At 46.5% G+C, this 14,953-nt stretch overlaps 1 protein-coding gene across 13 annotated transcripts in view; it reads left to right on the top strand.

The window, feature by feature from the left end:
- RNF130 (ring finger protein 130) overlaps positions 1-14,953 on the top strand; it is a 684,518-nt gene that overhangs the window by 552,948 nt on the left and 116,617 nt on the right. For 10 of the 13 annotated variants that reach the window (XM_078653553.1, XM_078653551.1, XM_078653549.1 and 7 more), the window contains 2 exons: positions 3,665-3,869; positions 12,983-13,076. In XM_078653553.1, coding sequence (XP_078509679.1) covers positions 3,665-3,869; positions 12,983-13,076 — 299 coding nt within the window. The remainder of the gene's footprint in view (positions 1-3,664; positions 3,870-12,982; positions 13,077-14,953) is intronic. The other 3 variants (XM_078653555.1, XM_078653561.1, XM_078653558.1) reach the window with 1 other exon arrangement.

Raw genomic sequence — 14,953 nt, 5'->3', positions numbered from 1 at the left:
GTTGGTGCCTGATGTCGTCTGTGGCAGCGATGAGGGCTGTCTCTGTGCTGTGGTTTCGTTGGAACCCGGACTGGGACAGGTCCAAGATGTTGTTGTCTACCAGGTGGCGGGTCAGTTGCAAGTGAGATTTTCTCGATGACCTTCGCCAGGAACGAGAGCAGGGAGATGGGCCGGAAGTTCTTGAGGTCCTTGGGGTCCGCCTTGGGCTTCTTGGACAGGGCGTTGATTTCGGCGTGTTTCCAGCTTTCCGGGAATGTCGCTGTTTCGAAGGAGATGTTGATGACCTTCCGTAATTGGGGTGTAATGACAGCGTCTGCTTTGTTGAATACGTGGTGTGGGCACAGTTCTGATGGAGAGCCTGAGTGGATGGAGTTCATGACCTTGCGAGTCTCGTTGACGTTGGACCAGGAGGTCAGGCGGTTGGCGCTGGTGGTGTTCACAGGGGAGGTGGGGTCTGGCGTAGTCGTGGCGGTCATGGTGTTGAAGCTGTCATGGATGTCAGCGATCTTGCGGTGGAAGAAGATGGCTAGTGAGTGGCACAGTTCTTGTGAGGGCGGTATGTCGTTGGTGTTAGCGCTGGGGTTGGAGAGTTCCTTTACGATGCTGAAGAGCTCTTTGCTGTCGCGTGCTTTGTTATCAATCAATCAATCACCCCATTTGTAAAGCGCGCTACACACCCGTGAGGGTCTCAAGGCCCTGGGGGTGGGGGGGGGCGCTACTGATCGAAGAGCCAGGTTTTGAGGAGTCTTCTGAAGGCCAGCAGGTCCTGAGTCTGTCGTAAGCTGGTGGGAAGAGCGTTCCAGGTCTTGGCGGCGAGGTAGGAGAAGGATCTGCCGCCGGCGGTGGTTTTCCGGATGCGAGGAACTGTGGCGAGGTTGGCTGAGCGGAGGCTTCGAGTGGGGGTGTGGAAGCTGAGTCGGTCGTTGAGGTATGTGGGTCCGGTGTTGTGTAGGGCTTTGTGTGCGTGGATGAGGAGTTTGAAGGTGATCCTCTTGTTGACGGGGAGCCACTGCAGGCCTCTCAGGTGGGGTGTGATGTGGCTGCGTCAGTGAACGTCGAGGATCAGTCGTGCCGAGGCGTTCTGGATTCGTTGTAGTCGTCTCAGGAGCTTGGTTGTTGTTCCTGAGTAGAGGGCGTTGCCGTAGTCTAGTCTGCTGGTGATGAGGGCCTGGATGACGGTTTTTCTCGTGTCGGGAGGGATCCATTTGAAGATCCTGCGGAGGATGCGGAGGGTGTTGAAGCAGGACGCGGAGACGGCGTTGACTTGCCTGGTCATGGAGAGGGTGGAATCGAGGATGACCCCCAGGTTGAGTGCGTGGTCTGTGGGTTCCGGGGCTGTGCCTAGCAATGTGGGCCACCAAGAGTCGTCCCAGGCTGATGGGGCGGGTCCGAGAATGAGGACCTCCGTCTTGTCTGAGTTCAGCTTCAGTCTCCTGTCCTTCATCCAGTCGGCTACGGCCTTCATTCCTCTGTGGAGGTTGGCTTTGGCGGTGTGGGGGTCTTCGGTGAGGGATTTGATCAGCTGGGTGTCATTGGCGTAGGAGATGATGTTGAGGTTATGTTGTCGTGCGACGTGGGCGAGCGGTGCCATGTAGATATTGAACCGCATCGGGCTGAGGGAGGATCCCTGTGGGACGCCGCAGATGATCTTGGTGGATTTCGAGCGGAAGAGTGGGAGGCGGACGCTCTGGGTTCTGCCGGAGAGGAAGGATGTGGTCCAGGCCAGGGCCTTCTCTTGAATTCCAGCGTCATGGAGGCTTGCTGATAGGATGCGGTGACAGACTGTGTCAAAGGCTGCTGATAGGTCCAGGAGGATGAGGGCGGCTGTTTCTCCTTTGTCCATCAGGATCCTGATGTCGTCAGTGGCGGCGATGAGGGCGGTCTCGGTGCTGTGGTTGCTGCGAAAACCGGATTGGGAAGGGTCCAGGATGTTGTCTTCGAGGTAGCGGGTTAGCTGTTTGTTCAGGCGGTCTTTGAGGGAGGATCTCTTGGCTAATCTGATGAGGTGGTGATGTCTGCGGGTGGAATCCTTGTGGGCTGCGTGGTTGTCCGGTGTACGTTTGTGGAGCCATAGCTTCTCCAGTTTCCGGCATGCGCGTTTGGAGGTCTGCAGCTCGTCGATTACCCAGGTGGCTCTCTTGCTGGTGTGGTTGTTGGAGGGTTTCTTGAGTGGGGCGAGGGTGTTGGCGCAGTCGTGGATCCACTGTCTGAGGTTGGGAGCTGCGGTGTCTGGGTTGGTGGGGTCGGTGGGTGGGTTTTGGGCGAGGGTGGTGATAAGCTGGTCTTCGGTGACTTTGCTCCAGCAGCGGCGAGGTAGCTGTTGGGTGCGGTGGTGCGTGGTTGGTTTATTGAAGGTGAAATGGATGCAGCAGTGGTCGGTCCAGTGGAGTTCGGTGGTGTGGTCGAAGGCGACGTGGGTGCCTGTGGAGAAGACGGGGTCCAGCGTGTAGCCAGCGCTGTGGGTGGGTGCGGTGACGAGTTGTCTGAGGCCGAGGTTGGCGAGGTTGTCGATCAGGGTGGCGGAGTTGGTGTCGTTGTTGTTCTCGAGGTGGAAATTTAGGTCCCCGAGGAGGATGTAGTCCGTGGAGGCGAGTGCGTGGGTGCTGGAGAGTTCGGCGATGGAGTCGCTGAATTGAGCTCAGGGTCCGGGTGGTCTGTAGATGAGTGTTCCTCTGAGGGTGGTGTTGGGGTCGGTGTGGATCCGGAAGTGCAGGTGTTTGGCGGTGTTGAGGGTGTCTGCGTGGGTGGCGACCTTGAGGGTGGACTTGTGGACGATGGCTATTCCTCCACCGGTTCCATTGGCGCGATCCCTGCGAGTGAACTTGTAGCTGTCCGGGATGGCTATGGCGATGTCGGGTGCCAAGGAGTTGTTCCACCAGGTCTCGGTCAGGAAGGCCACGTCTGGGGCGGAGGTGTCGAGCAGATCCCAGAGCTCGACGGCGTGTTTGCGTGCGGAGCGGGTGTTGAGGAGTATGCAGCGGAGGTGGTTGGGTCCAGTCCTTGGAGGTTTGGTGGTTCTGTTGCCGGTGAAGCTGCAGGTGTGGCAGGAGAAAGGTCAGTGAGTCCGTTTCGGAACGGCTTGGAAGCAGGTGTGGTTTTGGCCGGTGTTGAGTGTGTGGAGGGTGCTGGCGTCATAGCAGAGTCTGATGTTGTGGCGTTCGCGGGGTCCAGGGGTTCTGGCGCTGGGCGCAGACAGGCGCAGACAGGCTTGCCTTTGGCGCGCCAGCAGCGCGGCCCCTGCGCAGCCTCCATAAGAGGGGGATAGGGAGGGAGGAGCAGCTGGGAGGCGGGAGCGGGGTGGCCAATGGGGAGCAGGGGGGCGGGGCAGCAGGGGCGCAGCGGCGGGAAATGGCGGCAAAACAAGCAGGCGGCAGGGAGCAGGCCCGAGGCAGCTGGCGGCTGTGTGGTGGCATGGGGAGCTACCTCCCTGCGAGCAGGGTCAAAGGTCGCTCTGACCCTCAATATACAATACCTTTGTAAGTTGATATCGCCCAACGACTAAACCGTGCATATTGGTTGTTAGACGAGAGTCTCTAAAATAAGAACTGTTTGTTGAATACAGAAGCTACTGATGCTGTGTGTAAGTGTCCCTAAGGGAGATCATTGAAGAGGGCTCAACATTTGTGGAAAAAACAATTTCAGATTATCCATTTATTCCTTCCAGGCAAATGTACCGTGTACAGACCACGTGGCCTTTGACATGGAAAGACTGGCAAGAGGACCATCAGCCAATCGAAGACTGGGACCGGGGGAGTTAGCCAATGATGGTTCTCTTAGCCTGGAGCCGCTGCACTCAACAGGCATGTCGCAGCTTCCTCAGGATGGGGAACTAACCCCGCGGACAGGAGAAATCAGCATTGCAGTGACAAGTGAGTGTACATACACCTTGTTTCATTGACCACGGCAGTTTGACCTGTTTATTGGCAAGGACTGAGCTGGAGACCCTGACCTTCCTCACTACAATTAAAATGCCTTTAGTTAGCCCATGTTGCGTGACAAATGCGCTAAACTGAGAGCTCTCCCTTGTGTGCATTAATTATTCACACCACTGTGGTTTTCCTTAGCCCTGAAGTCACCATCACATCTGTCTACTAAGCCTACAATGACTTTCTTTATAGCTTTCCCGGAAATAAAAAGAACTATTTGATACTCTGGGAAATAATGAGCTGAATGTACACTCTTAAGAAGCACCTTGTATTTCACAAAACAACACGTTCACGTTTCATGAATGTAATTATTATTGCACACACGTGCCTTTCTCAATGATCGCATTTCAAGCCGCATGTTTGAAAACTGAAATTTTAATTATTTCTGACTATGGCCAACTGGCGATGTTCGAATGGTGTGCACCACCAGAGGTTACAAAAGCAAACCAATGACAGAGTAAACTTATTATTGGTTGCAGAAAGGTACAAACATCAAAACCTTGGTTAGAGCATACTTAAGATTTACAGTCAGTGCGTCATGAGCTTCTGGTTTTTGTAGTCTCAAATGTAGTTTTGTGACTTTCATTTGGTGGTCATGACATTGGCTGCTCTGTGGTCCATTCAAAGTGCTTGAAAACAGGGGAGCCATGAAGAGTGAATGGGAAGGAGGAACAATGATGTATCGGCTGGGGCTTTGCATAGTTAAGGGGTGTCTCCTTTACATTATATGGGCCGGTCTGGTCGCAGCTTATCGAGGGATGGTTTTGGAGAGCAGGTTTTGTGATAAAGTGTACTATAATGCACATGTAGTTAATGCTTCAACCCTTTTCTTCGGTAACACCCGAGTCTTAGAAGATGTCTCACAAACATAAAGAAACCAGGGCCCTTAAATGTATTGATCTTGAAGTAGTGGATTTGAAAACTTGTTTGCAGAGTTGTTTTTTCAAATGATCTCTGATGCCTGATGTTCAGGAGCTGGTAGGAGTTAATCTTTAGTAGTAGGAATGAATCCCACAATTTCACAGTGGAGGTGGTGTGTGTTTGTGTGCACGTGTCTGTGTGAACTGAACAGTCTTTGTATGAGAGCGAGTTGTCCTGAGTGGGGTCAAGAAGTGAATGAAATTGCACCTTCATTACAGAGGAGCAGTAGCCCCTCTGTAGTTACTGTAAAAGTTACCACAGATCGGAATACCTCGATTTTGAGTCCCTTAATTACTTTGCACTCATTTGATGAATCGCTGCAAAACTGTTCAGACCCATTGCCCCTGTTCCGTTGGCAGAGGATGTTAAGTTTTGTAACGTTTGGTCAAGGGGGTGCAAAGAAAAAAGGGGGTCCCAAAACAGATTTGGACCTCAATGCATTTTACATAGACTGTTTGTATTGTATGTAGAGCAAAAACAGTCTTTCGGATTTTGATGACATTAGGCAGGCTTGAAGATGATTGTGGGCAGAGTTTTCTTTTTACGGTGGTGTCAAAAAAAGGGTAAGTATTTTTTAGAGTTATTAGCATTTTAAACTTAGTGATATCTGTAGTCACTTTAGTTTCAAGATTGTACGCAGTACATAGGGATGGCAAGTCATTATCTGATTGGATAAAGACTGCCTTCAAGAAATCCAAGGTAGTCATGTTGTTTTAAGGTCACTTGACCTTGTTGGTGGCTTGGTGCCTGAAATAGGGTTAAGTATTAGGGTTTATATAATTTCCCTACCTATTACCACTTAATGTAAGTGATAATAGGTATGGAAATATAATTATACGTTTCTATATTTATTTATTAAATAGTACAGAGCACGGTGATACTTAGGTAGTACCGCGGTAATGTAAACAAAAATGTAAAAACATTGAAAAAACCCTAATACTCAAATTTTCAGAAATATATTGTACTACAGTGTCGTGACAATGTTTCATACATTTTATTATGTCCAAAAATGTCTACGCATTACCATTGTAATACCTACAAATTATCACGTTACTTAAAAAAATTGGACAAAAAAGGTACATGTTGTAAAAATAAAAACACGGTACGTGCTAGGTACTACAGTGATACTGCTTAAACTGCTTAAATAGATATATAGAAAATTATAAAAAAACATTTTATACCTATTTCTACTTGAAGAAAATGGTCAATAAGTTGGGAAAAACAATAACACATACTATTTACCTATGTGTAGGGCCCTAAGCCACAACACACCAAAAGTGTACAAAAATGATTATGGCTGTCTTTTAAATTTGAAAAGGCAGAAATTAGCCAATTATTCACTGGCTTGACCTTACCGTATACCACAATATACTAATAACTTACCCAGTATACTGTGGCACAATATAACGTAAGGGGACACATTTCGGATACTGTCGCATTACCCTTGCGTTACGCATAGTGTCGCAAGGGTAACGCAATACTTAAAGTAAACCACACTGCAATGCCTTACGATACTTGGTACATCTACAGAAACGCAGAGCACTCTGCACACCATAATCTACAGTCCTCCAAAATGTTAACTACATGCGTACCCCACTAGCCTGTGGGACACTACACTGTACACCACTCTGATGTACTCCACTGCAGTGTACTCCACTGTAAGCGACTTCACTGTACTCGACTCCACTATAAGCGCCTCTACTATACACCACTCCAGTGTACGCTATTCGATTCTACGTTATTCCCTTGGACAACACTGCACTCTCTGCCACTCTACTAAATGCTATTCCATTCTATCCCACTCCTCTGTACTGCACTGCAGTATTCGCCACACCACTGTACGCAACCTCCACTGTTCACACTACACTGGACGCCAGTCTAGTGTATGCCACTCCAATGTACGCCACCCCACTCTGCGCTATTCCACTATATGGCACTCCACTGTACATGCTGAAATCTATGCCAAACCACTCTGACATTCCATTCTACGCTATTCCATTGGATGCCACTCCTCTGGCGCCACTCCTTTATATGTTATTCCAGTTTATCACACTGCACTGTACGCCACTCCATTCTACGTCACTCCACTGTACGCTACTCCACTATATGACACTCCAGTGTATGCTATTTCACTTTGTGGCAATCCACTCCTTTTACACTACACTATATGCTATTAGACTGTATGTTATTACAGCCTATGCTAATCCAGGATATTGTACTCCACTGGATGGTATTCCACCTCACGTTACTATAGTGTATGCCACGGCACTCTATGCCGTTCTACTGTACAACACTGACCTCCACTTTCTAGGACTGCTTTCGATAAAATTATACTGCACTTTAAGGTGCTCTACAAGACTCTACTTCACTCTGTCAATATACACTCCACTGTCTAACTCTACAGTCCAATCTAAGGCTGTACACTCTATTTACAAAACACTATTCCACTAAACAACACTTTACATTGCTCTATGATACAGCACTCCACTCTACTAAATGAGAAAACACTCCAATTTATAAGAGTTTACTCGCTTATAGGCAACGCAACTATACTAAAATCCACTCCACTCCACTAAATGAGAAAACACTCAAATTTATAAGAGTTTACTCGCTTATACGCTACGCAACTATACTATAATTCACTCCACTCTACTGTACAACACACTAATATACTGTGGAGAAGCGTGGCTCAGTGGTTAGAGGCGGCAGACCCGGAAGCTGAGATCGACCGTGGACCAGGGTTCGATTCCCCGCCTCGGCGGGTCTCGGGCTCAAAAATTCCACGGACTCGACAATTCTCGCTCCGGTACCTACTCGAAACACGGGGTCACACTCTGCAACTCTGGGCAATAGCTTGCTTAATCTCCACTACGGCCCCTCGCGGCGGGATGCCTGGTTTTCACCTTGTGGACTCCCTGCCGGGGTTTCTCACAGGGGAATACCAGGACGGGTTCCCTAAGCAAGCGCCAGGATGCCCTTTGGGTGACAGGTTTGCGCTATATAAGTACACCTACATTTACTTTTACATTTACATTTACATTATTCTTTACTTCACACTACGTTACTCAACTTCACTGAACTCTACTGTATGAGACTTTACCTCGTTGTATGTCTCCGTCCAACCATCCACTCTACAACACACTACCGTACTCTATGCAACTCCAGTCTACAGCACCCTACAACTATGTTTCCCACTCTACCCCACTATCTTCTACTACAGCACACTCAGTTCCATTATACAGTACTCCACTCTGTGATACTCAACTGTACGACACTCTTCTTAATTTTACTGTACAACACTCAATTAATGAGACCTTAATAAATAACACTCAATACTACAATTTGAAACACATTTTCATTAAAAACATTTAAATTTCATGAAAAAACAAAGGTTAGGGATAAGTTATAGTTAGGAAAACTTTATTTAGTCTTTCTATAGAAACTTACAACAAACTTAACAACACAAACATTAGAAATTCTAAAGTTATAGTTATAACATAGACTTAGAATTTACACACTACCTTCAAAATACTACAAATCGCACACCTACCTATAGTGTTACTTATGACTTACATTTTAACTTAACACACCACCTTCAAATTACTATAAATTGGACACTTCTGTCCACAGTGTTTTCAGCTCACTCGACATACTAAATTAACTATAACCTATGCCTTCTCAATGCACTTGCGTATGACATCACTTATACCATGTCAAATCATAGCTTTCATAGCAACATTTATGACATCTCAATTGAGGTGATTCCTCAGAACGCAGTGCATGGTTGAGTCGTGAGTTATAGTTCATGTAGTATGGCGAGTGAGGTGAGAAAGAACACTGTGTACGGGGGTGCACCACTTATAGTAATTGGAAGGTGGTGTGTACATTCTAAATTAAAGTTATAACTTTGGACTTTCTAATGTTTGTGTTGTTTAAGTATGGTTTCTATGGAAAGAAATGACGTACTAACTATAGCTTATCCCTAACCGCTGTTTTTCATGGAATAATGTTTATGGTGAGCACTCTTCTGCTGCAGATGCCTTTATTGAAGATTAGGAGCGTCAACAGATACTTCCTCTACCTGAAATGAGCGTTTTCTCGCCTAAAGCACTCTGCCTTCAAGAACAAGGTGGTGTAGAAATAGTCGATAACACAAAATGAAACATTGGACAACTTGAATGAACTAACAATAAAGGAAGAATGATTGACAAACTGCTGATACTCTGGAGACTCCTTGCGACACTGTGAGCCGTCGTTCTGGACACAAGAATTGTTTGGCTGCCCTGCATTGGTTGCAAGGCTTGATCTGGTTCGTTTACTCTAAACTAAATCAACCTGGTTTTGGTCTGTAGAGTTACAGATTTTATTTATTTATTTTTAGAGTTTTCTATAGCGCGAACTTGAACCGATTAGGTTATCAGAGCGCTTTACATAGCACCAGTTTCGTTACATGTTAACACAGCAGTTTACATAGAATCAGTTACGTTGCACATTTCAGTAACTTGAACCGATTAGGTTATCAAAGCGCTTTAAATAAGACAGCACTCGATGTCCAGTGCCCTCCTCCGCCGTGTAGCGGGGGACCACTTCCAGCCCTCCGAAGTCGTCGAGCTGTCGGGACTAGGCTCCTGGAATGTCCAGTGCCCTCCTCCGCCGTGTAGCGGGGGACCTCTTCCAGCCCTTCGAAATCGTCGAACTGTCGGGACTAGGCTCCTGGAATTTCAGCTGTCCCTTTACAACTACTTTGTTTGAAGTCATGACGGAAGTCTCAATCCCAGCAGCAACCAAGTGAGCTCTCTGTCTCCAAGTTTCTCTCCGCGCTTGATGATAGTCTAGTATTATGGATTTAGGTGGCTCGCACTGGTCATGTCACGTGACAAACTTCAGGAAACCTCGTTGTTTTGAAAGATTTTCTCAAGGCCATAAATTCCCCCAGCACAATTTTTCCATCTTAATTCTAATGCGTGGAAATAGCAGGATTGGTTAACCCTGTAAGTCCTGTGGAGGGAGGATGTGTGCTTTAATCCCCTCTATCTCCAAGGCAGATAGGGAATACAGAGATGTTTTTTCCGTGCGGTGACCCAACTTGGGCGCCATTTGGGGGTCAGGCAGAATGATGTTCGTCTGGGTCCGTGTTGGTTCGGCTGCTTTTCCCATTTCTGACCTCGTTCTGCTCTTGGTGCTGGGTCCGGGGCGATGCGGGGGCCTCCGCCGTCCTTAGTGGGGATCTCGTAGGGCCCTCAGCAGGAGATTTCGCGCTAAATGGCAAAAGTCCGTCCTGTCCCGGGCGCCGCCATCTTAGGGTCAGGCAGCTGGGGGGAAATAGATGTCGCTGGGTGGCCCCCGCCCGCCGGCATGCGATACCTCCTCACCGCTATCGTGAACGGGAGCAGCCGTCTTTCTTCCGGTCCCAGCGGCTGGGTTCCAGCTTCCCCAGTGCTGCCGCCAGCCTCGAAGGGTCCCCTTACTGCCTGACGCCAGCCTCGACAGTCGCGGGCGCCATCTTGTCGCCTGCAGATCTCACGAGCAGGGAGAGAGGTAAGAACCCCAATTTTCGGCCCTTCTAGGCCCTTCTAGGCTCCGTCGACCCTCTTAAAAGGGGCACCGGACCTTCATGCGCAGACTGTGGCGCTGGATTCCAGGATATCCTTTGCACATCCTGCCACCTAGTGCTTGGATCGGAAAAGTGTAGGCGGGTCTGTAATGAGACTTCCCGTGGCTCCAACCAGATCTTCACGGTTCCTTACGCTTCGGCACAATCTTTAGCTCACACCTGTCTCAAAGCAGGGAGAAACAAATCAAAAGCAGCAGCCTTGTGAACTCCTGCAGTTTTTTGTTACTTAGTGTAGTGATCAGCCCGGTATTCGGTCGTTTGACAGTGCACAAATTGTTTGGATGGTTTTGGGCTTCATGGTGTCCCTTATCTGTGCAAGGCAGTGGATTCGTAGCTATCAAAGGCAATTACATTTGGGAAGATAAAATGTTTTCTGTCATGTGCAAGGACACAAACCAGCAAAGTCCCATTTCTCAGTTGGCAATAGCTAAACGAATTGTACATCTGGTTATATCATCACTGTGGAGGAAAACAACTCAATGTAAGCCCGAGAGCTTTTTGTACACAGGCTCAAGAAACCTTGGTCGCATTTACAGCAAATAATCCATTGCAGAACCTAACGTAACCTGTATTTTGTAAGGCGCACCTTCACTCCTTGGAGCATCTTGGCGCTTAATAAAAGATGTTATGTGCAGGACAGCTATATGGAATTCTGAACATGCATTTATATGTGATTAGGATATCGTCATTCAAGCACGAATAGAGTCATATGTGGACCGCGCTGTACATAAAACATATTTAGGACTGTCCTAACTTCCTGTCCCAGCCTCAGTATAACACAATGCTTGTTGCTATATGCACAGAACGTGAATCTATACCAGGATAATTCTGGAAAAGAACCCAGCTACTTACTTGTAGCAAGTGTTTTGAATCTCGAATAGTTGTAGATTCACATGAGAGCCACCCAAGAGTTTAAAACTCCTAACGATTTATACATACCAGACAGGGCCAAAATATGTCCAACAATACTTTTTATGCACGGGTCGATTTCGAGATGTAGTAAATGTCATACTCCAACTTCATTCCAGCCACTCCCTTTCTTGACTCTTTTAAAAAAAAAAAAAAGCGTTTAGGAAAAACTAACCTTTTGTGCCCAAATCTTTAGCTATGGCCATGCAAGCTATTCAACGGTTGTTACGAATGAGTAACTTGTTTCTTCTTGTTGCATCAGTTGAAACCGCAAATAGAGCATGCATTGCCATTTGTAGTCTTGTGACTATGATGTAATATTTGTGTTTCCATAGGGCACACTTCCATGAACATATAGTAAACAGAAGGGAAAATCAGAGACGAGTGGGAAAGTTAAGGAGTTGGAGATGTTTCTGATTTAATGTATAGTTTGAAATGAACAGTTATGCATTTTACGAATCATGAACCCATGGTAAGAGGCCTTTCAGTTACAGCAAGCACACCCCACTCCTCTCGTTAGTGTTTGAAAGACCTTGCCTCCATCCATAAATGACCTTTTCCTCTTCACTTTGACCATGTGTGCAGGCAGCACACCCATCTGCTTTCCATGAGCATTGGAACATCCGATCCTAAGGTCCTGCAGGAACTGCTACATTCTCTCCTTCAGCATGAATGCCCCAGGGCTCGCATTTTTCCTCTCCTGTCCATGGCCAAGAGTTTAGCAGAAACCCTAGTTTACGTTCTCTCCCCGTGGCTGGAGGTGCATCATGTTGGCTTCTGGCTCTCCCTGTCTTTTTCTCTCCCTTGTCTGGATTGGGACATATCAAGGCATTAGTAGGCCAGTGAATATGCAGACCACCTATTAAAAGCTCAGTAAAAGTAAGTTTGGGATGGCGACTGCAGGATAGGTTGATAAGCCTGCTATCTTTTATACTTCATTTCTTACAAACCAGCCATATGAACATCTGACAATGTTTAAAAGCATCTTCTTGGCCTTCCATGGAATTCTCTCATTATCAGTGGGTACACAGCCTGGACCACTTCAACGTGAAGTTGAGAGTTGGGAGTTGGAAGTGGTTTAACTGCACCTTTTGAAACTGTGATAGAAATGTACATGCACATCTGTAAGCCCTTTAACAAACTGTGGTGCCTTGTTTTGAACTACTCGGCGTTTTCCTGTGCCTTCATCACACTGGGCAAAGGTTTTTTCCTTGTGTGAATTAAACCCTTAATTAAGGGCACCCTCCACTCTTCTATTGTCGTCGATTGGTGTGGCGCCATAGGAAACACATATGACAACCCAGTATAGAGTGAATGTTTTCCCATTGTGCAATAGGCCCTGTGCTTCTCACTTCCTTTATCAGCACTAACCTCGTCGCACTCAAGACTCTGCCTCTGTCTACGGCCTCCATTCGTGCCCTGTATTCCTTCATCACATGTCCATATTCTGGCTGTCTTTACGTCTTTCAAATCTTTCCAGTCTGTGGCTATCGCTAACCTTCTGCTTTACTTCCTTATGCCATGATTGGCACACATCCCCCTCATTTCTGCCTCCAGCCGCTCAGGAGTGGCATACTGAAGAATGACTTACTGCTCTCTCCTTTGTCAACAGAAGAGTGGTTCATTATTGCCAGCTTTGGTCTGCTCAGCGCGCTTACTCTCTGCTACATGATCATCAAGGCCATGGCTGGCCTGAATGCCCCGGAGTAAGTATTTATGCATTTATTATAGTTGTGTTTAGCTTCTTCATGCCACCTTTCACCCACTTCAGAAACCTTTGAGGGTGTACACATTTAATAGAGATTGACAAGGACAATGGCCATTATGGTATCTTTATTGATGTTCGTGAAATACAATACAACCTCCACCTATGTGCAGAATCACTGAACAACTTACAGAGGTAAACACTACCTCTTTTTAAGGATGCTTATCTAAAACAGTTTTCTCTTCTTCGACATACACGTCAATTATAAAGAAAAAAACTAATTGTGAAAGTTTTAGAACTATAAATCCTTTAAAACGTTTCTTTTAAAAAGGAAAAATTAAGATAACTGAGGTGGTAGTCAGTCTCACTGAAATTACACATTGCACTGTCACTTTAAGGTACTCTGGCTCACCCCTTGCCCCAGAATGCGATGTACAGACTACAGTAAGAAAGTTTGTAGGGTCCCTCAACATTGAGTTCTGTACTTTTGACCCTTTTCTGACTAACAATGCATTTGATATCACAGTTAGCTGTGCTATGCAACATTGTTTGTCAACTCTTTTTGCTTCTTCCTCTCAATGCATTTGTTTTGGTGAGGCGTGCATGGGAAAGTTATGCTGTGTCGTTTCTCATGATTTCTTTTTTTATGGACAAGGGATTTTAGAATCAAGATTGAAAAGAAAAAACAAAGAAGTCACAATCTAATGTTTTGTAAACAATCCTTGTACTTTTTTTAGGAAAGGGTGCAGCAGATCATCAAGTCACATTTCCGTCTATTCAATTTCAGTTCAGTTTAATCAGTCTTTATTTCGATTCTAAAACCATAAAAGACATACTATTAAAAAATAAGCGGATACAAACTTTGGTAATATAATTAATGAGCGATACCAAATTTACACAAAACTAGATCAACACAATAAATTATTTAAAAAGAACATTAAACCATTAATTCACAACACTGATGACCATTAAAACATCTAATTAAAATGTTATGGGATAAAATCTCTGCCCTATTACAATTTCATGGCGGGAGCGGAAGGAATAAAACCTAGAGACCTACACTCCAGGGAAGGCACTACCCAGGTCATATCGAGCATCAACCCACCCCACCCCCCCTCCCCCTCGATGCACAACAACATAGTAGACAAGGCTGTCACACGTCCCACTACAATCTATTCCAAAGAGAACAAGTCAGGATGATAAGCCCTTGATTTTATTTGCCCGTATCACCCATGCCCAGCTCAAGAATTTTGCCATGGCAATGACGATAGGTTCTTGTGTGCAGGTCTGTTGAATCCTCAGAGCATCTGCAGCATCTCTCGTACCTAAGTTGGAACAAATGGGGTTAAGCCATTTCATCCTTGGTGGCTTATAAGCTGGGCATACGAATACAATATGGGCAACGGATTCTGACTGGCCTAAACACAGCGGGCATAAATCAGATGTTGGCTAGAAAAAACTCTGGTAGGAAGGGAACATACCCTATACTGGTGGTAAAGCTTCCTATCCAAAGGTTTTGAAATGGTGTCCCAATATTGTTCAAAGCCAACCTCGTGTTTAATTGACAAAACTCCCTTGTCAAGGTAGGCCTGGTGGTAGAGGAAAACCGCTTGGACTTCACCATGTCCATATAGGCTGCTTTAAGCTCTTTTTTGGTCGGGAGGGGGGACGTTTCTGGGTTCTCCCACAATGTACCCATCCCCATATCTATCAAGGTATTTTTTATGTGCCTAAGCCACTTGATCTTGCTTAGGCACCCCTACAGTTCAATAGGGAATTGGCATACAAGGACAGCTCGGGGGTGGCCCACAGCCTCCTCCACAGTGCTATCGGCCTAAATCGGGCCAGGTCCTAGATGCTAAAACACCCCAGATCCAA

The sequence above is a fragment of the Lissotriton helveticus genome, chromosome 7 (assembly GCF_964261635.1).
Source record: "Lissotriton helveticus chromosome 7, aLisHel1.1, whole genome shotgun sequence".
NCBI classification, from domain to species: Eukaryota; Metazoa; Chordata; class Amphibia; order Caudata; family Salamandridae; genus Lissotriton; species Lissotriton helveticus.
The sequence above is the reverse complement of the archived record's forward strand: the minus strand, read 5'-3'. Positions and strand labels throughout refer to the sequence as shown.